The sequence below is a fragment of the Aedes albopictus genome, chromosome 2 (assembly GCF_035046485.1).
Source record: "Aedes albopictus strain Foshan chromosome 2, AalbF5, whole genome shotgun sequence".
Classification (NCBI taxonomy): Eukaryota; Metazoa; Arthropoda; class Insecta; order Diptera; family Culicidae; genus Aedes; species Aedes albopictus.
Window position 1 is genome coordinate 357,307,137 of NC_085137.1, and position 25,874 is coordinate 357,333,010.

Here is a 25,874-nt window from a genome sequence, read left to right on the forward strand (position 1 = left end):
TTCGAAACTGACAATCAACTAGCACAGTTTTAACAGATTTGTATTGAATATCTCATGGTTGCGACGGAGCGCTATTCAATTTTCACACAGCGCTCATAGTGATTGACACTTGTGTCCCGGGATTTCGTCCTAAGAAAAATATTTCTTCACTCCTGTAGGACATTTTCGTAGCCCTTACAAGGGCTGTTTTACTAAAAGCGCGATTCAGCGGTGTAATTTTGTTGGCTTCTGCGAAGCTGCCCGGACGCCCGATGAAGCCAGAATGAAGAAAATTTCCGCTCTTGCCGCACCAGAGATCTGATCCGGTGTGAACTGGTTAGCAGCCCCACTGGTACAGCGTACAGCGATGCGAAGACGACTAGCAACAGCCGACGACCACCGCGTCCGGCTAGCCAAAGCATACTGAAGGGAGAAGCAAACGGAGAAACTGGCTAGCTGTCCTCCGATGCGTTCCCCTCGAGGTGTCACGAAAGAATGATGGAAGATGAGAAGAAGACAATAACTTATATACTTGACGGCTGTACGGCAAAGAGGTTCAAATTCCCCTCTCGCACGTGATTGGTTAGATGAAAGAGGGGTGAAAATTAGTGATGCCATACAGATTTTTGCACAATGCTTACCAATTGCTTTCGAATTATAATTATCTCATTGAACTTTTGCAAATCGATCAGCACATTTACAATGTTTAACAAATAATTTCTATAAATCATGCAAATTTTTCGGCAAAATTGTAAAGAACATTTAAGAATTTTGCGAAGACCTACATACATTGAAATATGGCAACACTGAGTAATACATTTCATCAAAATGAAAATTTCTTCATCATCTGAGTTGAAGAAAATGTTTTGCAATTGCCAAACAACTAGCACAGTTTTCGCACATTAAATTTTGTATTGAATATCTTATTGTTTTCACACAGCGCTCATAGTGATTGACACTTATGTGTCCCGGGCTTTCCTCATGAGAAAATTATTTAGTTCACTCCCGTGGGACATTTTACAATAGCTGTTTTAATTTACTTGCAGTATTACTGCAAGCGCGTTTCATGATTATGTTAATTCCGATGTTTGCTTGTGCTGCCCGGACGCCCGATGAAGAAAATTTTAGCAGAGATCCGATCCGGTGTGAACTGGCTGGCTGGCGGCCCCACTGGTACCGCGCACGGCGTTGCCATGACGACTAGCATCAGTCAGCCGACGACCACCGCGCACGGCTAGACAAAACATACTGAAATTATTCGGTTCACTCCCGTGGAAATTTTCGTAGCCATTTCAAGGGCTGTTTTAATTTACTTGCAGTATTTCTGCAAGCGCGTTCCATAATTTTGTTGATTCCGATGTTGGCTTGTGCTGCCCGGACGCCCGATGAAGCCAGAATGAAGAAAATTTTCGCAGATCCGATCCTGTGCGAACTGGTTGGCGGCCCCACTGGTACCGCGCACGGCGTTGCCATGACGACTAGTATCAGCCGACAACCACCGCGCATGCCTGGGCAGAACATACTGAAGGAGGCTTTCCTCCTGAGAAAATTATTCGGTTCACTCCCGTGGGACATTTTCGTAGCCCTTTCAAGGGCTGTTTTAATTTACTTGCAGTATTACTGCAAGCGCGTTCCATAATTGTGTTAATTCCAATGTTGGCTTGCGCTGCCCGGACACCCGATGAAGCCAGAATGAAGAAAATTTACGCAGAGCTGATCCGGTCTGGTTGGCGGCCCCACTGGTACCGCGCACGGCGACGCAACGACGACTGGTAAAGCAAGTGGCAACAGCCGACGACCACCACGCTCGGCTAGCCAAAGCATACTGAAGGGAGAAGCAAACGGAGAAACTGGCTAGCAGTCTTCCGATGCGTTCCCCTCGAGGTGTCGCGGAAGAATGATGGAAGATGAGAAGAAGACAATAACTTATATACCAAGCGAGAAAACCCAAAAAATGTGCTCGCTCGTGATTGGCTGGATAAAATTAAAACATAGGTTCACTTTTCCGCAATTTTCAATAGTTTGCTGTTGAAAATCAATAGTTTTCTCTATTTGACATGAAAGGGACATAGTTTTGCGATTGTTTGATGGCAAAATTTTAAAAATCGGTCAATAAATGGCTGAGTTATTAGCGTGCAAAATCTTTCATAATTTCGTGACGGTCGCAAAATTTAGATTTTCATTTTACACCCGGTGCCGTGGTACAGTACCGTACCTTCCCCATAGACGTAGTTTACGTCAAAATCCTGGACCGACCGGGAATCGAACCCGTCACCCTCAGCATGGTCATGCTGAATACCCGTGCGTTTACCGCCTCGGCTATATGGGCCCACTGCTGTCTCATTGCAAACAATTGACCAATCCAAATTCCTGTGTGGTAGTGTTCAGATATCCCGTGTTAATCTATCTGTAAGAATTTTGTAAACATCTTTGGGGCTGTCCATAAACCACGTGGTCATTTTTTTGGGACTTTTCAACCTCCTCCCCCCCCCCCCCCCGCGTGGTCATTAGTCCATACAAAAATTTTTATTTGTCCATACAAATAACCGAACCCCCCCCCCCCCTCATGACCACGTGGTTTATGGACAGCCCCTTTTGTTCTCACGTAATGGATAGGCTTGCAGTAGGTTTCGTGAGTCTTTTTTTTTTGGACAACTCAATACTTGAATGAAACGCAACACAGATTCATCCCGGGCAGATCCGCCACGACTAATCCCCTGTGCCTCACATCTTTTTTTTGTTTTCTCCCTTTTTGGCACAGACCTACTGGTCCATATCGGTGCCTCACATCTGATATTGCTGACAGCTTTGCATGTCATCTATACTGACTTATCCGCGGCCTTCGACAAAATCAACCGCGTCATCGCAACTGCTAAATGAGAGAGACTCGGCTTGTGCGGCAACCTTTTGTGCGTTGGTTTGAATCTTATCTTACTGTGCGTAAACTATGCGTCTCCGTAGACGATTGCGCGGACGGTATGAAGCTTTACCTTTTAATCCTGGCGCCTTGACATTTCAAGAAGATATCGATTCCTTCGCAACATGGTGCGCATTAAATCGGATGGTTGTCAACCCATGTAAATGTTCCGTGACCTCATTTCGCCGAACCAATACAGTTCAACTACAAGCTTCGTGACGCAACAATGGAACGCATCGATCAAGTGAAATATCTTGGAGTAATCCTGGATACTAAGCTTACGTTTAAGCAACATGTCGCATATATCGTCGATAAAGCGTCTGGGACCTTAGAAGTCATTTTTCGCATCCCCAAGGACTTCACCGACGTTTGCTGTTCAAAATCCCTGTATTGCTCCTTGGTTCGTTCAATCCTTGAATACTGCTCTGCTGTATGGTATCCGCATTATCAGAATGGTTCTGACAGAATCGAATCAGTGTTCTGGTTACCAAGTTACAGCAATTGGGTTTTTAAATTTTGAAAAATTTATGAATATTTTGATTGTATACGAAAAAGCACGTTTTTCTGAGCAGCCATGATTTTATCCAGATGTTTAGAATTTTATTTTGATACCTGAAATCAATTTCAAACAGATTTTTTGAAATCACCTTTTGACAGCTTGGCAACTGCATGACAGCTCCGCCCAGTACAAAATGCGACGAGGGGTGATTCGACAAATCGCTCCCATACAAACTTTAATTTGATTTTTAAATAGGTTCCCGGGCACCAAAATTCATGAAAATTTGGATTTCGGCTCAGTTTGGAATGCAGATTTAGAATATGAAATTATCTCATCACCGCTAAAGAAGCCAATTGATGTCAGTTGATTGGACTCGAAACTGTCCAGTCGCAGTCTCGCAGGGATATGGAAAAGGATATGCCTGTTGCCGACACTATGCAGGGAAGAGTCGAATGCTCTGTCATTCTGGAAGCGGTTAATTTGAACTTTCGTCCTTGGGCCCTTCGGAACAACGCGATTGCCCTTCCGACGAACCAATTATACTAGTTTACAAAATAAAACGGAAATCGTGAACTTCTGTCAACGACCAAAGTTTTTGAAGTACAATTTAGCACTGATTTCGAAACCGTGCTTCAAAAAATTTAAGTAGAGCGGTTTTTGAGTTATAGCTCAATATCAAATTTACTAAAATTCAAATATCTTGCGTTTTGTCCAACCAATTACAAATCTTTTTCCATAAATTAAAAGCTGAATACAATACCATTCGATCATCTGAATGCAGGTTTTGCGTCAGATTGATGGAATTCAAGATATTGGCGAGTTTTAGGGACGATCTCCTTAAATTTTAGCCAAATTTCCAAAAATATATGAAGAAATGTATTTTTTTCAATAAGAAAAACAATCTAAAAATTCTTTCTCGACTTTTATTTGACATATTAGGGCTTGTTCCCAAATGTCATAACGCTGGAGGGAGTGGGTGGGTGTCCTTCATGGTGTTACAGCTCGAAAAAAAAAACAAAAATTCTCCCCATATAAACAATGTTATATAGGGCCCATATAGCCGAGGCGGTAAACGCACGGGTATTCAGCATGACCATGCTGAGGGTGACGGGTTCGATTCCCGGTCGGTCCAAGATCTTTTCGTAAAGGGAATTTCCTTGACTTCCTTGGGCATAGAGTATCTTCGTGCCTGCCACACGATATACACATGCAAAATGGTCATTGGCAGAGGAAGCTCTCAGTTAAAAACTGTGGAAGTGCTCATAGAACACTAAGCTGAGAAGCAGGCTTTGTCCCAGTGAGGACGTTACGCCAAGAAGAGGAGAGAGTATAAACAATGTTACGAAGGGGTGGGTAGGTGTCAGATAAGGCCAATTTTGGCGTTATGACATTTGTGAATGAACCCTTATATGTATGCGAGTTACAGTGAAAAATTCAGCTCAATCGGAGCATTTATTACGAAGAATGAGATGTGTGAAGTGAGTGACGTTGCTTAAAAATAAAACAAAAATAGATTTCAAATTATCAACCTTGTATGAAAAGTCGAAAAAAATTCCGCTCTACTGTAATTTTTTTCCTTCGCGTTTTCAAACTCAGGGCATGATTCTACACCAAAAATGATCATCAGCTTACCGAGTTCAAAAATGCTGTAAACTAGTGTTACCCTTCCGACGAACCAATTACTGCCAACACACATTGCTGATTGGATTGCAACGTGCGTTCAGCAGAGTTGGCCACCTTTTAGACTTCCACTTGTCCCGCCAAACGATGGGCCAGATATTGCGCAGATATCTTACAAATAATAACGAACTAAGATTTTGAATGTTTTGACTTTCACGTACACCGAAGTGTACTGAATGGCTTTATGTTTTCTCAAAAAACGAATTTTCGATAGAAGGCTCGGAGGGTCAAGTCACATATACCAATCAACTTAGTTCGACGAATTGAGATGATGTTTGTATGGTTGTATGTATGTATGTCTGTGCGCAAGGATGTCTGTGCGTTCACTCACTTGTAGTAAGGCACTTCCCATCGGCCGATGGGAATAATTATAGCTCGATTTTACCCGGAATTTTCCCGCATTGTTTGCTATTGAAAATGGTCCGTATCGGTCAAGGCGTTCCGAAGTTATGACCATTTCAGTGATCCGGACCAGCACCGGTATAACTAGCCGTATACAACACTGAACAAAACCCCAAACTAGCTATTTTTGTTACCATTAGCATTGTTGATGAATTTTGTGGAGGAATCAACACTAGAGACCTGGAGTTTCCACGATGTCGGCCGAAAATTCAAGATGACATCTTAATATTCAAGATGGCGGCACCAAATTCAAGATGGCGGCTGTTTAATAGAGTTTTGGCTCTAAATCGTGCAATATGCGTATATTTAGTATGAAGAAGTCTGGACTCCAAAAATGGCGTCCAGAATATCCAAGATGGCGGTCTAAAATCCAAAATGGCGGCTTCAAATACAAGATGGTGGTTGTTTAATGGACTTTTAGGCTCTTGAACCATGTAATATGGGTACACATATTTGGTATGGAGAAGATATCTGGAGCAGGGATAGGGTGCGACTCAAAACTCGTTGCGTGCCGCACACGCTGCTACGAGACAGCACAACAAACTAGAAGGAGACGAGTACGCGCAATCGGTTGTGTGTTGCTCGCTTACTTTGCCGCGCGCTGGAGCTCTCCTGTCTCTCACGCTTTGTCGTATGCACTCTCTCGGTGCTTGTCTCCGTGCTTTGCACTTGGCTTGATACTACGCCTGATTGGAAAAATTTCGAATCAAACGACCCATCACTTGTCAACCCTTGACAAGCTTAACAACTTTGCCGAAAACACAAATTCTTAAATTAATTTATTAAGTGATTTTTTTCTGTTTGGAGACAAGCACAGTCCCAGCACCGTGCATTACTCCCTGCGCCGTAGAGTTAGTGCTGCGATTGTCTCTCGCACAATTACGAAAGCTGTCTCACTCATACGTCTCTGTCTCTCGGCAAAACGGGAGACAAGCACTTGAGATTGTGTGAAGCACACGCTTTTTTCGCACCGCACGGTACATGCCGCCAATCCTTGAACTGGAGTCCAAAAATTACGATATTTTACCAAGATGATGACCAAAATATCCAAGATGGCGTCTTTAAATTCAGGGTGGTGACTGTTTAATGGAATTTTAGAACCTAAACCTACATGGTTTATGGGTATATTTGGTATGTGAAAGAAGCAAGGGAAGAAGCATTGACTCCAAAAGATGGTGGTCAAGATGGCGACTTCAGATTCAAGATGGCGGCTATCAAATGATTTTTTAGACTCTAAAATCATGCATTATGGGTATATTTGGTATGGGGAAGATGTCTGGACTCCTAAAATGGCGAGAAGAATATACAAGACGGCGCTCAAGGAGGAAGATGTTCGGAGTTCAAAAATGGTGACCAGAATATCCAAGATGGTGATCTAAAATCCAATATGGCGGCTGTTTAATGGAGTTTTAGGCTCTAAAATCATTCAATATGGGTAAGGTACCCCGGGGCAAGTGAGAATCGGGGGCAAGTGAGACCTATAGCTAGTATTTTTATTATTATTTATTTTTAAGACTAACATTCTTCATGGAAAACATAGGTATCACACCTACGGATACTTTGAATTCAAAAAATGTTATTGTTTCAACCATAAAGAGACCATATACGTTATTGTTGTTCATATGTAATTTTCAATTCACTAGGTGAGATTGACGTGCTCTACTACATTCGTCGTTAAAAAAAAAATTGTCATTATACAAATACTTTTTCGGTTTCAGGATAGTATTTGGAGTTCTTGCAAATGATTTCAAGCGAAAAATCTGTATTTAATTTTTATTTATTACCTTTAGTTTACTGCTCTCACTTGCCCCAGTGCATTTCGCTATCTGGGGTAAGTGGGACCTATGAGAATAAACAAACACTATATTATGGGTTCATCTCGCCTTGTCCAGCCTAAGATGAAACTAGCACGAAACTCAATAAAAATTGATGCGTTAAGTAATCTACTGTTGAATTATACTTTATTACCTCTATTTAGATGATCAAATTCTTGTTAAAAATGGTAAAACCTTGGGTAAAACAAAAAAATCAAAAGCATGTATTTTTTATGTTTTTCTTTAAATATCTACCATTTTTTTCACTTAACGCTGCATAATGAATTCTTTTGAGCATTCAGGAACCGTCCATAAAAAATTAAAATAGGGAAATGACTTTTTCAAAATTCATGATTAAAAAAAACATTATTTAATGATCGTAAAATTATGTAAGGGAGAAGATATTACTGAAAATCTCGAAACCCCAGATTTACTTTTGGCGAGATTCATCAACTATATAATATAGAGACCAAGTTTCGAAATCTTTTGTCTCTTCACTTTACGGCGCTTTTTGTATAAAAAATCAATTTAATTTGCATGAGCTGCTAGAGTTGATTCAAGTATTTTAGCCTCAGCGATTTTTTATGTGTTACGTAATTTATGCACGATACCATGAACCTCTTCTTATTATAATCTCTAAAGATAGTCATTAACATAGGAGATTTATGATTTATGTTACCTTATTTGTTGTAACTTATATTAAGCCCTTTGAACAAAAACTCTGAATAGGTCCCACTTGCCCCGTGAAACGCAGTGAATGAAGATCTGCTACACTTTTCATTATATGCATAATATACGGAATTTTAAAATTTTGAAACAGTTTTAATGCACGTCAATAAGTACAAATATACCAACAACGTCTTTTGGGTTCATTGGAATTATTCAAAAAATTGTGTTCTGAAATTTTTGGCATGACAAAACCAAATTAGCATTTTTTTAGGTCCCACTTGCCCCGGGGTACCTTATATTAAATATGGGGAAGATGTCTGAAATCCAAAAATTACGAATAAAATATCCAAGATGACGACCAAAATATCCAAGATGGCGTCTCAAAATTTAAGATGGCGGCTCAAAATTCAATATGGTGGCTTTTTAATGGAGAATGAGGCTCTAAAACCATTCAATATGGGTATATTTGGTATGGGGAAGACAACCGGAGTTCAGAACTCAAAATGGCGTCTCAAAATTCATGATTGCGGCTGTTTAATTGAGTTTTGGGCTCTAAAACATTTATTAAGGGCATATCTGGTATGGGGAAGAAGTTTGGAGTCCAAAAATGACGACCAGAATTTCCAAGATGTCAGACTTGAATCCACAATGGCGGCTCAAAATTCAAGGTTGCAGCTTTTTTTTCAAGAGTTTAAGGCTCAAATATCAAGAACCAGAAAACTATATGATTTCTGGTGCCATTAAATAGACATCTGTTAAACGTATGAAAGTGCGATACTCATCAGCATGTTACTTGAGTTTTGTTGAAATGGGTTTTCGAAGGCACGAGAAAGGTACCATCACCGCTAGATGGATTAATTAGGGTTTTTATCTAAATATCATATTTCATCATCTAAAATCGTTTTAAGCATGTTTTCTAAAGTAATTATTTTTTATTCATGATCTTGTGATTTTTTTTTTGTTTTTGAGTATTCCAATTTTTATTTTTGAACATCCATACACTTTTATATTTTTCCTGGAAACCTATTTGAGATGCCAATTTTATAAGACGAAAACATTTTGAGGTATTGTTGAAATATGCTTATTTGAAATTCTTTCCATGGAAAATTGTATTTTTCTTGTAAATTTATGGAAACCAATTTTAGAATGTATTCTATTCCTCTTACCTCTTTTACTCTGATAGAATGATTGGTCAAACATTTAAAATATGTTAATTGTTGCGGTTCAATACAAAATAAACAATGACATTTGAAAAATTATCAAAATATAAATTTTTCAATGATTTAAAAGAATGTTAAATTTCGTATTATGGCTTTCACCAAACTATTTTGAGATATGCAGAGCAGTCTCTAATACCAGTTAAAAATATAAAAGTTTGATTGTACAGGAAAAAAAATACAAAATTTCTCAAACTACACCCCGTCTTAGGGTTGGGTTGGGTATAAAAGGAATAATTGATGGGGTTTCTTTGTGAGCCAAGCACAATGATTCACTATGCCCAGGGTAGTCGAGAAAAGTTCCCGTTCGGAACGGGAAATCGAACACACCATCTTCAGATTGGCGATCCAAAGCCTGGGAACCTCCATCAATCTATGCAATCGCAAAATCTGCTTGACCGTGCAGCCCAATTAACCCTAGATTAGTCAAATTCCCAATTTTATCGCTTTCGTTAAGCTTTATACGGTTAATTTATCCATAAATCTCAAATGTTGCGCACCTTGTTGCCTGGAAGTGCCCAATAATACCGTTATGCTTGTTTTACTGCCCACCATTTATGTACGATATCGAATTCTTACGGTTGCTTCGAAGCTGTTTCCACGCACATCTCAATTTGATGCTCCATCTGATGGCGTGCTCAAGACATACAGGTTCATCCCGACAGAGCGCAGACGGCCAAAGCTAATGGCGAAATTTAAGACTTCTGCCACACGTGCACCACTACCACATGGCTGTCGAGTGTCGGGCTGTTGGTGGTGGAACGTTTCGACCGGATGGGAAAACTGAAATTTTCCTCGCGTCTGTTAGATTCGGGTTTTTGATTCGCTTTTGGCTTCCATAAATTTTTATAAGGATGATTCCCTCAAGAGGAATAAAACCGGGATGGTGAAAGAACGCGCGAGGGGAAGGAAATCGGGAACGGCCGTGCTTGAACATTTTCTATTTTTGGGTCTTGTTATCGAGTTTTTTTTTTCTGTGCTCGCTGGATAGTCCACTCCTTGAGTTCGGCACACATGTGTTTCCGGTTTGTTCCTTTTATGGCTTAACTCCATGCTCTAGGATTGGGGTAAGATTGCAGACTCACCGTACTTTGCTATGCCCGTTAAGCTTGAGTAATGTTCATAGCGCAATGAAATATCCTTGGTTCGCCCAACTCGTTTCCGAGTGTAGTGTGAATGTGTTGAGGGTCGCGTGAGAATCTTACGATCCTTGCTGGTTAAGACTTTTTTGTCTTTTGGGTTACGAATGAGTTCAGCAATTGAATACACAACGATTTTGTTTGAGGGTTTCTGGTTAGCTGTGCGTCTTCACACATGGGTGTTAATTCTCTTCCTTACATTGGCCCAAGACACTTTTCGCAGAGGAAGCAAAAAGTTCTCTCCTTTTCTTTGGCCCAAGAGTCTAGGGCCAAGACACTTTCCGCAGAGTAAGCGAGAGGTCCTTCCCTTTTCAATCTAAAACTATAAAGTTCAAGAAAACTAAATCGGAACAGTAATTGAGTAAATCAACCGAGTGGAAAATCTCGTTTCCACTCATGTCCGACAACTTCAAGCAAGTGGAAAAAAAACTTATCGTTAAACTTTTCCATCAAAATCTTCTTGTGGTTTACGCTTTGTCTCGTTGTGCCCTCTCAACTCAATTGAAGTCCTAACGGAATCATTCTCCCGAACAATCGCACCAACAATAAAACAAGAATCCGAGCAGCAAGATACAACAGCCCAGAGTCACATGGTGGTGTGGTTCGCTGCTCTACGACATGCCCACATAAAACCATAACGATGTCCTTGCGGTGGACGACAAACGAACGACTGAGGACTGTATCGAAGACATTGTGGAACATGTTGCAAATTCAATGGGAAATTTTTTGACTTCCTTGAGTAAAGAGCTCAACTCGATTGAATTTCATGAAATTTTCGCAACTTCCTGAAAACTTTTTTAGTTTCTAGTTCTGGAAGATGAGGGTGCTTGGTCTACAATAGGGTGTCCCAAAATGGCATATGGTCAAAAAACTTGGGAGCTCACCCTGCAAATGATAGCTAACTTTCAGAAATGACGTTTAGAGGTCTCCCCGGCGAAATTTTTGAAAAATGGCCATTTTTCGTAATAAATTTCAAACAAATATTTTTGACCGTACAAAAAATGGTAATACCCGCGTTATTTATATTTTTACATCTTGATATAGATCCAAACTACTTGAGAAAATAATTAACGACATGTTTTGCAGGTAGCTTTTTGATACTGAATTTTTGAATTTACCGTCGATGGGGGTGACAATGGGTCTGGGGGGTGAGATTGGGTCAAAACGGAGAAACATAAAATTTGAAATAACTCGTCAACTATCGCTAATTTATATTGAAAACTTTATATTATTTCAAAGAGGAGATGTTTTTAAACGTCATTATGCAGAATAAAATGTTTAGCAACAATCGTTTTTTGTTAAATTTGTGGCTAAACTTATGTGATGAAACTACTAGTAAATCACTCTGAAAAAATTTCTCCTTCGCAATGTTTCACACAAGCACCTAACCATAAATTTTCTTATAAGTAGTTAGCTGTAGGTATTACCTGGTTGATGCAACGAAAAAAGTGGGCTGTCAATGCACTTTTTATTTGAAAATTCAATATTTTCGACCCTATGTCTAAATATTAAGAATGGGGGTGAGATTGGGTCAAGCAAGTTATCCACTGCACATAACCTTAACTAAAAATTCAACTTGTTATCCAGTCCCCATTTGACTTTAAAGTGGTGCCATGTTTACCGTATCTTCATAAAAGCACGCTTTTTTCGAAAATATATCGAAGAAGCGTCAAGCGAGTGTGTTCATGTGTGTTCATGCGAGTGTGTGTGTGCCTAAAATCATTTATAAAAATGCACCCATGCGTTTGGACAGCTCCTCTAATCATCATCTAGCCTTTAGTGTACTGCATATTCGTTTAAATGTTATTGCGAGAGAGAGTCTAATAATGTGAAATGTTGTATAACATAAAATTTGAACGACCCTCTATCTTGAGAGGCCAATGACCATGTACATAAGAGTTTATAACGGAGGGCTTGGTTAAACATTTCTTATGCAGTATACTAAAAATATCATTTTCTTTCAATCAATCTTTCAATGCGTCCCTCCCTCATTGTAATCTTCCTCCCCCCTCTCTTGGAGGTTGAAACTTTAAATGAGGATGATTATGGTTGCTAAAAATGGCGATACAACATACAAACGTTATTTTATCAAATTTCAAACATTTTTTCGGTTGTGTTAGCCCTTTTAGGTGGATTTATCATCTTTTAAAATTACCTAAATTTTTATTCGACATGATTACATTGTATTTTAAATAGATTTACTAGATATGATCAATAAAATTAACTTATATTCTTAGATAGGTGACTTCGAATACTTTGACCCATTCTCACTCCCTCTAAGGGGTGAGATTGGGTCAACTTTCAATCATTTGTAGTTTAGTAAGTAATTCATATAATGTGATACTTTCTTGCTAAACTTTCATTACCATATAGAAGAGTATACATACCAAATAAAAAGTTATTCCGACTTCAACTGCATTTGTTATTTAACAAACAATTATTGAGTATCCTTTTTTGACCCATTCCCACCCCCAACGACGGTACTAGAATTTGTCATTTTTTTATGTACTATGCATTTTATCTTTCGAATAGTTTTGGCGTTTCAGTCTTTTCGGGGTCAAAAACAACTAAATGTTTTCTTCTTCCAACGTTTCGATCCTTATTGGATCTTCCTCAGGGAATCTGTAATTTATTATAGTCGTTTTCATAGGTTTTAACACTTTGGACTACACTTAACACATACCAAATGAAATTGTTGCTTTTTCGTCCAGTGGTAGTTTTTTAAAACTTTTAACCGTCATTTGTTGTTTTTTGCTATAAAAGATTATTGTCAATTAAGGAATACCTTAATGTCACTGTCTACTTACAATTTGTCCGTTTTTTCTGTTCCGAAAAACCTTCAAATTCAAAAAGATATTTTCGTTGGTCGGAAACCGGACCGCTATCCACTACCTTTACGTACAATTTTCAAAATGACAGTTTTAGTTTGTTCTATTCGTGCGTTGTGTGTTCGGTTTCAGTCGTGTCAGTGTCGTCAGTTTGTGTCATGTTTACATTCGGTCTGTTTTGGTTGTTTGATTTTGTTCTTTTTACGTTCATGATAGAGTGGAGTAGACCAGCGTAGACTACGTTCAGATTGTCTGTGTCAGTACGTTTGTTTACCGTGTGTGGCGTGTTGTATATGTGACAACTTTCCAAGATGGGAAGATTTGATGGTTTTTGTGTCCTATCTAATATCTTCACATCGTCAAGTCTGAAAACATGGTCATTTTCTGCTGCGTGGTCTACTAGCGCTGTCTTTTCCCTAATACTAATAATCGCTGCGTCTGCATTGGTGTGTCCTGCTTCTCTCAGTGTCGTCAGTCTGCGTACGTTTGAGCGATGTCCCGATATGCGCGTTTTCAGCTTCGTCGTTGTCATCCCAATGTAGCAGCCATCACAGTTGTCGCAGTTGATTTTGTATATTATATTACTCTGTTCGTCATTGGGTGTCTTGTCCTTAATCTGTGGTAGTAACGCGCCAACCGTGTTTGTTGTTTTGGTGGCAATTCGTGTTGGATATTCCCTTCTCAGTGTTTTGATTATCTGTTGTGAGAGTCCATCGATATTGGTGAGCGAACGAAAAACAGTTTCTCCCTCATCTGGTCTGTTTTCGTTCGTTTCCATAGCTGTATCCACTTGTTGTCTGTGTAGTTTCACCCTATTGATTACTCGGCTGATCAACGTATTCGGATAATCGTTAACCAGGAGTTGCCGACGAATTACGCTTTCAACTTCTTCTTCTCGATGGTTCGTCGTAAACGTGTACACCCGTTTGGCGAAATTGAAAGCTACATTCATTTTTTGGTGAAACGAGTGCAGCGATCGATAGTTTAGAAACCGCCCCGACGATATAGGCTTCATATACCATTCGGTTGTTATGGTTTGGTTCTGGTTTCTTGTCATAACCATATCAAGAAACGGTAACCGATTGTTCTGCTCTCGTTCGACTGTAAACTGGAGATTTTCGTCTTGGCTGTTGAAAATTTCCTGAACCATTTCTATTTTATCCCCAGGGAGAGCTAGGAATAAATCATCCACATACTTTTTTAGGTATGGGATTGGAAATGGTACAGCTTCTACTGCCTGATCTAGAATATCTTCCATGACCAGGTCGGCTATCATCGGAGAGAGGGGGTTCCCCATAGCCGTGCCAAATTTCTGCTTATAGAAAGAGCCATTGAACGAAAAATAGCTACATTCTATGCAAAAGGCTGTAACCTCCAGAAATAGGTCGAGACAAATGTCGGTGTGTGTACCAATTTCATCCCAGTGTTTTATGATGCTCTTTCGCACTAGTGTTTGCGGAATACATGTGAACAAAGAGACGACATCAAACGATACCATGACGTGTCCCTCCGGTAGGGTAACCGTGTTCACCAACTCGCAAAACTTAAACGAGTCCGAGATGTTGTACTTACTGTGCAACGAGCGTTGTATGATCGCTCCTACGAATTTTGATAGTTCGTACGATGGAGACGTCATACACGGCACCACCGGCCGTAACGGCAGCCCGGGTTTGTGTGTTTTTGGCTGTCCGTATATTCTCGGGCACACTGCTTTGTAGGTACGCAATCGTCTCGCTGTTGCTGCATCCAGTAGACCCAAATTTTCGAGGCGCCGTACAATGCCGTTGTTCTTCGTTTGGAACGCACTGGTCGGATCTTTCTGTGTCTTCTCGTATGTGTTGGTGTCTGCTAACAGCTGATCCATCCGTGCTACGTAGTCTTGCTTGTGCATTATCACAGTTTTGTTTCCCTTATCCGCCTTCAGCACGTACAAATTCGGGTGTTGTTTTAGGAAACTTCTTGTCTCACGTTCTGCTTCTTTCAGAAATCTTTCATTCGGATGCATGGGGCCGGCATGCTGCTGTCGGTGAATGAAATTCTGAATGTTGTTCGCGACCCTGCATCTTGTTCGCTCCTGTACGTCGGCGTCTTGATGGGTTTGGATTACGGATTCAACATCAGCAAGCAGGTGGTAGAAAGGCATCTCGGCAACATTGGTGGATGGGAGCGCAAACTTTGGTCCCAGGCTGAGCAGCAATTCAACTTTTTCTGGTAGTGCAATTTCAGTGGCATTGTGGATTGCTTTTTCGTTTAGGGACGGCGATCGACTCACTGATCACTGTTCAAGTCGATCGCCGTCCCTAAACGAAAAAGCAATCCACAATGCCACTGAAATTGCACTACCAGAAAAAGTTGAATTGCTGCTCAGCCTGGGACCAAAGTTTGCGCTCCCATCCACCAATGTTGCCGAGATGCCTTTCTACCACCTGCTTGCTGATGTTGAATCCGTAATCCAAACCCATCAAGACGCCGACGTACAGGAGCGAACAAGATGCAGGGTCGCGAACAACATTCAGAATTTCATTCACCGACAGCAGCATGCCGGCCCCATGCATCCGAATGAAAGATTTCTGAAAGAAGCAGAACGTGAGACAAGAAGTTTCCTAAAACAACACCCGAATTTGTACGTGCTGAAGGCGGATAAGGGAAACAAAACTGTGATAATGCACAAGCAAGACTACGTAGCACGGATGGATCAGCTGTTAGCAGACACCAACACATACGAGAAGACACAGAAAGATCCGACCAGTGCGTTCCAAACGAAGAACAACGGCATTGTACGGCGCCTCGAAAATTTGGGTCTACTGGATGCAGCAACAGCGAGACGATTGCGTACCTACAAAGCAGTGTGCCCGAGAATATACGGACAGCCAAAAACACACAAACCCGGGCTGCCGTTACGGCCGGTGGTGCCGTGTATGACGTCTCCATCGTACGAACTATCAAAATTCGTAGGAGCGATCATACAACGCTCGTTGCACAGTAAGTACAACATCTCGGACTCGTTTAAGTTTTGCGAGTTGGTGAACACGGTTACCCTACCGGAGGGACACGTCATGGTATCGTTTGATGTCGTCTCTTTGTTCACATGTATTCCGCAAACACTAGTGCGAAAGAGCATCATAAAACACTGGGATGAAATTGGTACACACACCGACATTTGTCTCGACCTATTTCTGGAGGTTACAGCCTTTTGCATAGAATGTAGCTATTTTTCGTTCAATGGCTCTTTCTATAAGCAGAAATTTGGCACGGCTATGGGGAACCCCCTCTCTCCGATGATAGCCGACCTGGTCATGGAAGATATTCTAGATCAGGCAGTAGAAGCTGTACCATTTCCAATCCCATACCTAAAAAAGTATGTGGATGATTTATTCCTAGCTCTCCCTGGGGATAAAATAGAAATGGTTCAGGAAATTTTCAACAGCCAAGACGAAAATCTCCAGTTTACAGTCGAACGAGAGCAGAACAATCGGTTACCGTTTCTTGATATGGTTATGACAAGAAACCAGAACCAAACCATAACAACCGAATGGTATATGAAGCCTATATCGTCGGGGCGGTTTCTAAACTATCGATCGCTGCACTCGTTTCACCAAAAAATGAATGTAGCTTTCAATTTCGCCAAACGGGTGTACACGTTTACGACGAACCATCGAGAAGAAGAAGTTGAAAGCGTAATTCGTCGGCAACTCCTGGTTAACGATTATCCGAATACGTTGATCAGCCGAGTAATCAATAGGGTGAAACTACACAGACAACAAGTGGATACAGCTATGGAAACGAACGAAAACAGACCAGATGAGGGAGAAACTGTTTTTCGTTCGCTCACCAATATCGATGGACTCTCACAACAGATAATCAAAACACTGAGAAGGGAATATCCAACACGAATTGCCACCAAAACAACAAACACGGTTGGCGCGTTACTACCACAGATTAAGGACAAGACACCCAATGACGAACAGAGTAATATAATATACAAAATCAACTGCGACAACTGTGATGGCTGCTACATTGGGATGACAACGACGAAGCTGAAAACGCGCATATCGGGACATCGCTCAAACGTACGCAGACTGACGACACTGAGAGAAGCAGGACACACCAATGCAGACGCAGCGATTATTAGTATTAGGGAAAAGACAGCGCTAGTAGACCACGCAGCAGAAAATGACCATGTTTTCAGACTTGACGATGTGAAGATATTAGATAGGACACAAAAACCATCAAATCTTCCCATCTTGGAAAGTTGTCACATATACAACACGCCACACACGGTAAACAAACGTACTGACACAGACAATCTGAACGTAGTCTACGCTGGTCTACTCCACTCTATCATGAACGTAAAAAGAACAAAATCAAACAACCAAAACAGACCGAATGTAAACATGACACAAACTGACGACACTGACACAACTGAAACCGAACACACAACGCACGAATAGAACAAACTAAAACTGTCATTTTGAAAATTGTACGTAAAGGTAGTGGATAGCGGTCCGGTTTCCGACCAACGAAAATATCTTTTTGAATTTGAAGGTTTTTCGGAACAGAAAAAACGGACAAATTGTAAGTAGACAGTGACATTAAGGTATTCCTTAATTGACAATAATCTTTTATAGCAAAAAACAACAAATGACGGTTAAAAGTTTTAAAAAACTACCACTGGACGAAAAAGCAACAATTTCATTTGGTATGTGTTAAGTGTAGTCCAAAGTGTTAAAACCTATGAAAACGACTATAATAAATTACAGATTCCCTGAGGAAGATCCAATAAGGATCGAAACGTTGGAAGAAGAAAACATTTAGTTGTTTTTGACCCCGAAAAGACTGAAACGCCAAAACTATTCGAAAGTCTTCAAAACAGTCGTCGTCAATATAGTAAATATGCATTTTATCCATCATAAAAAGTATCTCAACCTAATGAATGGTTCATACGAGCATAATACAAAATCAAATTCTTCTTCTTCTTTTTGCCTCTACGTCCTCACTGGGACTTGGCCTGCCTCTCTTCAACTTAGTATTCTTTGAGCACTTCCACAGTTATTATTTGAAGGGCTTCCTTTGCCTGCCATTGCATGAATTTGTATATTGTGAGGCAAGCACAATGATACACTATGCCCAGGGAGTCGACAAAATTTTCCCGACCGGAACGGGAATCGAACCCGTCGTCTCCGGATTGGCGATCCATAGCCTTAACCACTAGGCCAATTGGAGAGCCACATAGCCTACCTTGTCTTATTTTAAGCCGTGTATGTGTTATGGTAATCAAATTGTTCTAACCTTTACCACTCCCGACAAACTCACAAATTGTGAGTTCTTCCTTCGGAAGAGAAGTAAAGCGTGGAACCCGAGATGAACTAGCCCGGTGTTCGGCCATTTGGACAAATGCCGTTTGGCCGAAAGCCATTTGGCCGAAAGGGTCGTTTGGCCGAATGCCGTTTGGCCGAATTTTTATAAAAAGGATTTGGAGGCGTGGGCAAACTCTGGATAACATTCAAGCTGTAAATATAATCATTAGAAATATTTCATTCTTTTAATCATAGGCTATTCTTTCAAGTTTTACCATCAAGGAATTAGTTGCCGTTGAAACTTGGAATATTTTTGTCAGACATTTTTTCCTTCTTTGAATCGATGGCTGTTCTTTCGAGTTATACTGTTATAGGAAACAGTGGCAAGATCACAAGAGTTCATCATCATGTTTTCAACCAAACGGCGTTCGGCCAAATGGCGTTCGGCCAAATGACCCGGAACCAACTAGCCCAGGGCTAAAAATCTCGTTAATACAGATAAAAAAAATTGTTCTATCCTTGGCCAACCTTACGTTAGCTCGCTGGTTCATCTCATCCCACCCGTTTCAATTTGCCTCGATGTATCTTATTTTCGGTGTTGATAAGGTAGTTCAAGTCAGTAAATGTCAAAAAGACATGCTCTGATTTTTAGAATGTCTTGAATAAGACTTATTATATAGTATAAGATGTCGCATAAGATGTTAAAGTGGAGGCGATATGCGTACATTTTACATGCGCCTAAATGGAGGCATGCACGCATATGGCCTCCACTTTATCACCTTATGCAACATCTTATACGATTACTGGTTGTCTGGGAAGGTGTTCGTTACCGCGATTTGAATTTGAGATGGATCAACGGATTCACCTTTTTTGTTTCACTTTGTCACTGTTTCCAGGGCTGTTTCACTTGTCCAGAACTTATAAAAAAAAGTCCTAAAAAACAATAGGCAGTACAAAGCTTGTCGAGAGAGCTAGCTTTTTAAGAATTCTTTGCTAGTTAATTTCTTTATAAAAGGATTGGATAACAAAACCTATATAATAATATACTTCTTTAACACAATCAAGACAAAAACTTATTGAGCATACGTGATTTTTCATTTTGTATGTGTTCTTGGGAAGTTCTTATGTGACATTTAAAAAAACCTTAATTAATCCACCAAGGATGGCGCCTTTCTCGTGCCTTCCAAAATTCATTTCAACAAAACTTAAGAGACATGTTGATGAATATTGCATAAAACGTATGAATTTAATAAAAATCCCTTTCCTGGCACCAGAAGCCACACCGTTTATATATTTTTTTAGTTTTTGTTTCTGTGTAAGTTTTGGATATAATTCCGCAATCTTGGATATTCTGGTCGCCATTTTTGGACTCCAGACTTCTTGTCCATACCAGATATACCCATATTGCATGGTTTTAGGGTTCAAAAACTGCATTAAACAGCAACCATCTTGTATTTTGAGACGCCATCCTGGATATTCTGGTCGCAATTTTTGGGCTCCGGATATGTTCTCCATACCAAATATACCCGTACTGCATAGTTTTATGAGCTAAAACTTCATTAAACAGCTGCCATTTTGAATGGTGTCTTCACATCTTAGATTTTAGCCCGCCATCTTGGATATTCTGGTCGCCATTTTTGGATTCCAGACATCTTCCCTATACCAGATATACTCATATCACAGGGGGGCCTACAACTCCATTAAACCACCGCCATATTAAATTTGGAGCCGTCATTTTGGATTTTAGGCTGCCATCTTGCATATTCAGATTGCCATTTTTGGACTCCGGACATCTTCCTCATACTAAATATACCCGTATTGCATGCTTTCACGGCCTAAAACTTCAGTAAACAGCCGTCATCTTGAATTTGGGGCCGCCATTTTGAATATTCTGGTCGTCATCTTTGGACTCCGGACATCTTCCTTAAACCAAATATTGCATGGTTTCAGGGCGTGACACTCGATTAAACAACCGCAATCTTGAGTTTGAAGCCGCCATCTTAGATTTTAGGCCGATATCTTGCATATTCTGGTCGTCATTTTTGGACTCCTGACATCTCCCCCATACAAAATATACCCGTATTGCATGATTAGGCACTAAAAGCATACCAGATTTACCCATATTTTATGGTTTTAGGGTTCTAAAACTATATTAAACAGCAGCCATCTTGAATTTGGAGACACCATTTTGGATAATCTGGTCGCAATTTTTGGGTTCCGGACATCTTCCCCATACCAAATATACCTGTATTGCATGATTTTAGGTCCTAAACTCAATTAACCAGCCGCCATCTTGCATTTGGAGTCACCATCTTGGATTTTATAGCGCCATCTTGGATATTCTGGCCGCCACATTTGGACACCGGACATCTTTCACATACCAAAAATACCCTTAGGGCTTAAAACTCTATTAAACAGTTGCCATCTTGAATTTGGAGACGCCGTCTTAAATTTTGGGCGGCCATTTTGGATATTCTGGATTGGATATACCCATATTGGAAAGTTTTAAGGCCATAAGCTCCATTTAAGAATCACCATCTTGAATTTGGGGCCGCCATCTTGGAGTTTAGGCTGCCTTCTTGGATTTAAGGCCACCATCTTGGATATTCCGGTCGCCAATTTTGGACACCGGACATGTCACGGTAAAGGCTAGGCATTGCGTAGGTAATTAAGATCCACTTAAGAGCACTCCCAGAAATAGAATATCGGATTATCAACACTGCTGGTAATTTTGCTCGTAAATTGACAGAGAAGAAAAGATTTGCTTCTCTAATCTGAGCATTTGCCTCCAGGAGTTCCCAACGTTGGTAACGGCTGATCGATATCTGAGTGTCAGGGAAGGACTCTAACCTCAGCTTTGCATAATGGTCCGCCGGAAAGTAGGGGGTTGGTGTCCGGCCCTGCAAGTCAGACCTCAGAATGGTATGACGGGGATGCAGAGTGGTTTTGAAGGAGAGAAACACAGCGCAAGCGGTAATGCTGAAGCAAGGAAACCGGCAGAACGTGGAACGTTACAAACGAAACGGAAACAAGGATCCCTTTTTTGGTAGAAAAAGCCTGGCAACGACTTCGTGCCGCGTGCCGAAATTTGCAGAGATAAAGATGGGAATCTGATTAATCTGACAGACGGACTTAAAGTGAATGAAATGTGGAAGCAACACTTCGTTGAACACCTTAATGGAGTGGAGAATGCAGTGGCGTAGCAAGGGGGGGGTGCGGAGGTGCGGTCCGCACTGGGCCCCCGAATTCAAGGGGCCTCCAAATCAGTGATGGTTTCTTACATTAGTTTGAATAAAGTTTTTTTTTAGAAGTAGAGACGAACCAGCCAAGGGCTGAAAGCGTCTTTAATAAAGACAAATCAATCAATCAATAGCGAAAGTTTGCTACAATTATAAGTTATTTGAAGTCCTTTTTTTTTCGATGATTGCTCTTTGTACCTACAGGGGTCCCGAAATACAAGAAAAAATGTGCTAGAAATCAAAATATAATTTTACGAAATTCAGTACCGATATGGAAGTAAAATTCATGAACATAATGAAAATGTCCCTGATACTTATCCCAACCACAGGACCAAACATAGCTGTTTACTTAGCTTAGAATAGCAATTGAAATTCAGAGGTCTCATTTATTAAAGTTAAGATCTGAACACATGTCACGTCAAAACTGTAATAACAAAAGTTTGTGGATAAGTTTTACTCTCGTATAAAAAATGCAATCAACTTATTCCAACTATTTCATCAAGTATTTCTTTCTACATATTCTTTGAAGGGTTTCTGCGAGAATTCCTTCAGTTAAGGTCCTTGTCTCTGGGGATATCTTTTACGATTTATCAGAAGTTACATCAGGAGTTCTACAAAAATTCCTCTAAGATTAACTTCAGAACTTTTTTCAGGGATTACTTCAGAAATTCCTCTAAGCATTGATTTAGGAAAGCTTACAATGATACATTCCTTCAGGAACTTTTCCAAGCATTTCTACGGGAACTTCTCAAGAAATCCTTCAAGGATTTTTTCAGGAATTTCTTCAAACATTCGTTCAGGAATACCTCTTCGAATTCCTTCATGAAATCCTACAAGGATTATGTCATGAAGTCCTTCAAGGAATCCCTCAGATGAGCCTTAAGAAATAATCTTGTAGGAGTTCCTCATGGAAAATATTTTTCATGAATTTCGGAGATCACGCTTGGAGCCATACCTGAATGGATCCATGGAAGATTTTCTAAAGAAATTGTGGAGGTATTCCCGAAGGAATTCTTGTAGAAATGTTTGCAAGAATTTTTGGAGGAATTTCTAATAGAATCTTTGTCTTGATGAATTCCAAGACGTATTCGGAAAGAATCATTGTATTGATTTTGCAGGTATCTTTGATGACATTCTTGAAGGATGACTACAGTACAAGTAGTTGCTTGAGGATTTAGGTAAAGAATTCCTGAAGAAATTTTGAAGGCAAAGAGATTTTTGGAAGAACTAATGATGACATGACTATTATTTCTCAAAGAAATCAATGGCGGAAACCTCAATGAATTCCTCTCAAATTCTTTGGAGCAAATCGAAAAATAAAAGAGATCCTGTATATTTGGAGGAATTTATGCAGGAGGCCTTGGGGGAAATTCTGTATAAATCCTCTGGGGATGAATGTGGATTGTTGGATTATCTGAAGGAAAACTTTTAAAAATCCTTGAACGAATCTTTGTATTGTAGCTTGAAAAAAAAAATCCTTGGGGAAAAAGATTAAATTTTCACTGAACTTCCATAAAAGATTATTGAACGAATTGTGAAAAAGGACTTGGAAAATTCGCATAAGGAATCTTTGGTCGATTTTCTACAGCAACTATTGGAGGAATTCTGACGAAATCCCTGCAGATAGAACTAAAGAAATGCTTGAACAAATTCTTAAGAAATCCCTTGAAGGATTTCATAAAAAACCGTTTGAGGCATTGCAAAAAGAAATTCTTGGAGAAATTTCTTAAAAAAAGAATTCCTGAAGGATTCTTCTCCAAAATTGCTGATGTGATTATGTGAGGTAGCCACAAAAGAATCATTTGTGGAAATCTTATAAAACTTTTTTTAGAATTCATGGGAATACATATAATTGAAGAAATTGCTTCAGAAACGCATGGAGGAGTTTGTAGCAACTTTCGAAGGAAAACTAATCGTAAAATATATTCAAGAAAAAGTTCTTGAAGTTCATCACTTGGAACAAATGCATCATGAAATCGTAAGAATCATTTTTAAAAGTTTCGTGAATGGAATCTGGACGAAACTGGTGTTCCTGATGGAAACCTTGTAAGAATACCTGAAGGATTCATTGAAAGAATCACAGTAGAATTTTCTGGAGGAATTTCTGTGAGAATTCTGGAAGGAAATTTTTTTTTTATTAGAATTTCTGATGCATTTCTTCGGAAATTTCTTTTGGATTTTTTTCACCAATTACTTTATCCGTGCAGCAATTCGTAAAGGAATATCTTAATCTCTTCAGCAAATACTCTAAAAATTTTCTTCGGAAATTCCTTTGGGAATTCCCTAATGATTTTTTTCTGATTTCATTTTGCATTATTTCTAGAAATTTTCTGTGGATATTATTTTGGAAACTGTTTCAGCTATTGTGTCGAAAATTGGGTGCGCTATCCCTTTGGTAAAAATTCTCAAGCTTTTTTTTAGGATCATTGAAAATTTCTGCGGCAAATCTGTTGAGAAATTGTTAGGCAATTCCTTTGAAAACTTCTTTATTGAACTCTCGGGAATGCTTCAGCAATGACTTAACGAACTTCAGATTCTTATTTCTACGGAAATTTCTTTATAAATTTTGTCTGCAACCTTTTGCTGTTTTTTTACTATTCATTTGCAAAATAATCTGATAATTACTTTGGGAATAACTTTAACACTCTTTTGGAAACTTCTTCGCCAATTCATATGGAAATTGATTGGTTAATTCATTTGGCATTTTTTTCGGCAATTCCTTTGGAATTTGTTTTGGTAGCTCTTATGATAATTTTTTTGGCAATAATATTCGAAATTGATTGTAGATATTATTTTTGAAGTTTCGATATTCTTTGGGCAATTGCTTTGGAAATTTATCAGGAAATTTCTACGGGATGTCAGCAATTTCATTGAAAGTTTCACCGGCAGTTCCTTTGCTAATATACCTGAAATTTACGTATGTTTTTATTTCAATAGTTCCTTTAGAAATTCATTCGACAGGTACTTTGAAAATTTCTTAGACAATTCGTTTGTCTGACTCCGGTAATTCCTCAGAAAATTCCTTTGGTAATTCCTCTGGATTTTTTTTCATAATTCTTTACGGAATTACGTCTGTTATGCAGCTGGTTTTTGTCTGGTTTTGCAGTTCTATGAGATACACTCTTGCGAATTAAAAAAAAATCCAAGAATTTAAAACGGAACGGCCGAAGAAAATCGCAAAGGAATTACCTAAGGAATTAAAAAAAACCTGAAAGTTTAAGTAAGAATGAATGAAATCAATTGAGGAAATTCTAAGAGAATACTTTAATAAATTTTGAACGAATCTTTGGAGAAATCGTAAGAGCATTTATTGGATGAACTACTAAAGACATCTTTAGAAAAATTCACGAAGAAAGTTTGGGAGGGATTTCTAAAGGCCTCTTTGAAGGAATTTCTTTAAAATTTTGAATAAAACCTTGGAAGAATTCCTAAAGCGAGTCCTGCAAAAGTCCCAAGAGTAATCCTCGGTAGAATTCTGGGAGAAACTGTTAAATAAATTAAACAAGGAAAGCTTTATCCGATTGATGAAACCCTTGCAGTAGTTTCTAACAAGATCCGTGAAGGAATTCTGAAAGATTTTTTTGATAATTTTGGAAAGTTTGGTTTTGGAGAAATATTTAAGAAATCCTTGGAAAAATTCCCGTAGGAATTCTAAAAGCGATTCCTGAAGAATTTCCTATGGATATCCTCTATGCAATCTTAATCTTGCATTAATCACTTAAAAGATGCTTCTAGGCATTCTTAAAGAATTCCTGAAGAAAGTAGCAAAACAGTCTTAGGAGGAATCCTTGGAGTAACATGAGATTTTTTTATTTTGATAAGATAGGGCATCTGTTCCTTTACTATTTAAGCATATACCGTGATTTCGGGTGTGATTGATCAGTGGGGTGAAATTGATCGATGTGAGGGGCATTTTTAATTGTCAAAAATAACGCTCTAAACATAAAACAATATGTGGGAAATGTCCATCATCTGGCTCAAGGGTTATTGAATGATAAGTTAACATGTTTTTTAGCCAATTAGTCACATATTTCTGTATTAAATCTAATATTTTCCAATACTGCGTGTTAGGCAAACTTCAAAGACACTTTCAAACTTTTGCTACCGCGGCAGTATCGCACTTGTAATGAATATCCGAATTAATGCCTCTAGCTTCCAAGCATTCGCTAAATCCGATTTCGTCATAAAAAATTC

The 25,874-nt window shown here is 39.4% G+C and overlaps 3 protein-coding genes across 3 annotated transcripts in view; 2 read left to right on the forward strand and 1 right to left on the reverse strand.

The window, feature by feature from the left end:
• Nucleotides 1–25,874, forward strand: part of LOC109403813 (uncharacterized) — a 171,699-nt gene that overhangs the window by 26,978 nt on the left and 118,847 nt on the right. The gene's annotated exons all lie outside the window — the stretch shown is intronic.
• On the reverse strand, nucleotides 13,004–15,390 carry LOC134288321 (uncharacterized). The gene is made up of 2 exons (XM_062852822.1): nucleotides 13,124–15,390; nucleotides 13,004–13,070 (listed from the first exon to the last, which is right to left on the reverse strand). The coding sequence occupies exon 1, from the start codon at nucleotides 15,285–15,287 to the stop codon at nucleotides 13,248–13,250; it is 2,040 nt and encodes a 679-aa protein (XP_062708806.1). The 5' UTR covers nucleotides 15,288–15,390; the 3' UTR covers nucleotides 13,004–13,070; nucleotides 13,124–13,247.
• LOC134288322 (uncharacterized) lies at nucleotides 15,449–17,839 on the forward strand. Its single transcript, XM_062852823.1, has 2 exons — nucleotides 15,449–17,719; nucleotides 17,773–17,839. The coding sequence occupies exon 1, from the start codon at nucleotides 15,556–15,558 to the stop codon at nucleotides 17,593–17,595; it is 2,040 nt and encodes a 679-aa protein (XP_062708807.1). The 5' UTR covers nucleotides 15,449–15,555; the 3' UTR covers nucleotides 17,596–17,719; nucleotides 17,773–17,839.

What these genes read in the sequence shown, in the direction of transcription:
- LOC134288321 (XM_062852822.1), bottom strand. Translation starts at nt 15,287, where the DNA reads ATGCCTTTCTACCACCTGCTTGCTGATGTTGAATCCGTAATCCAAACC.
- LOC134288322 (XM_062852823.1), top strand. Translation starts at nt 15,556, where the DNA reads ATGCCTTTCTACCACCTGCTTGCTGATGTTGAATCCGTAATCCAAACC.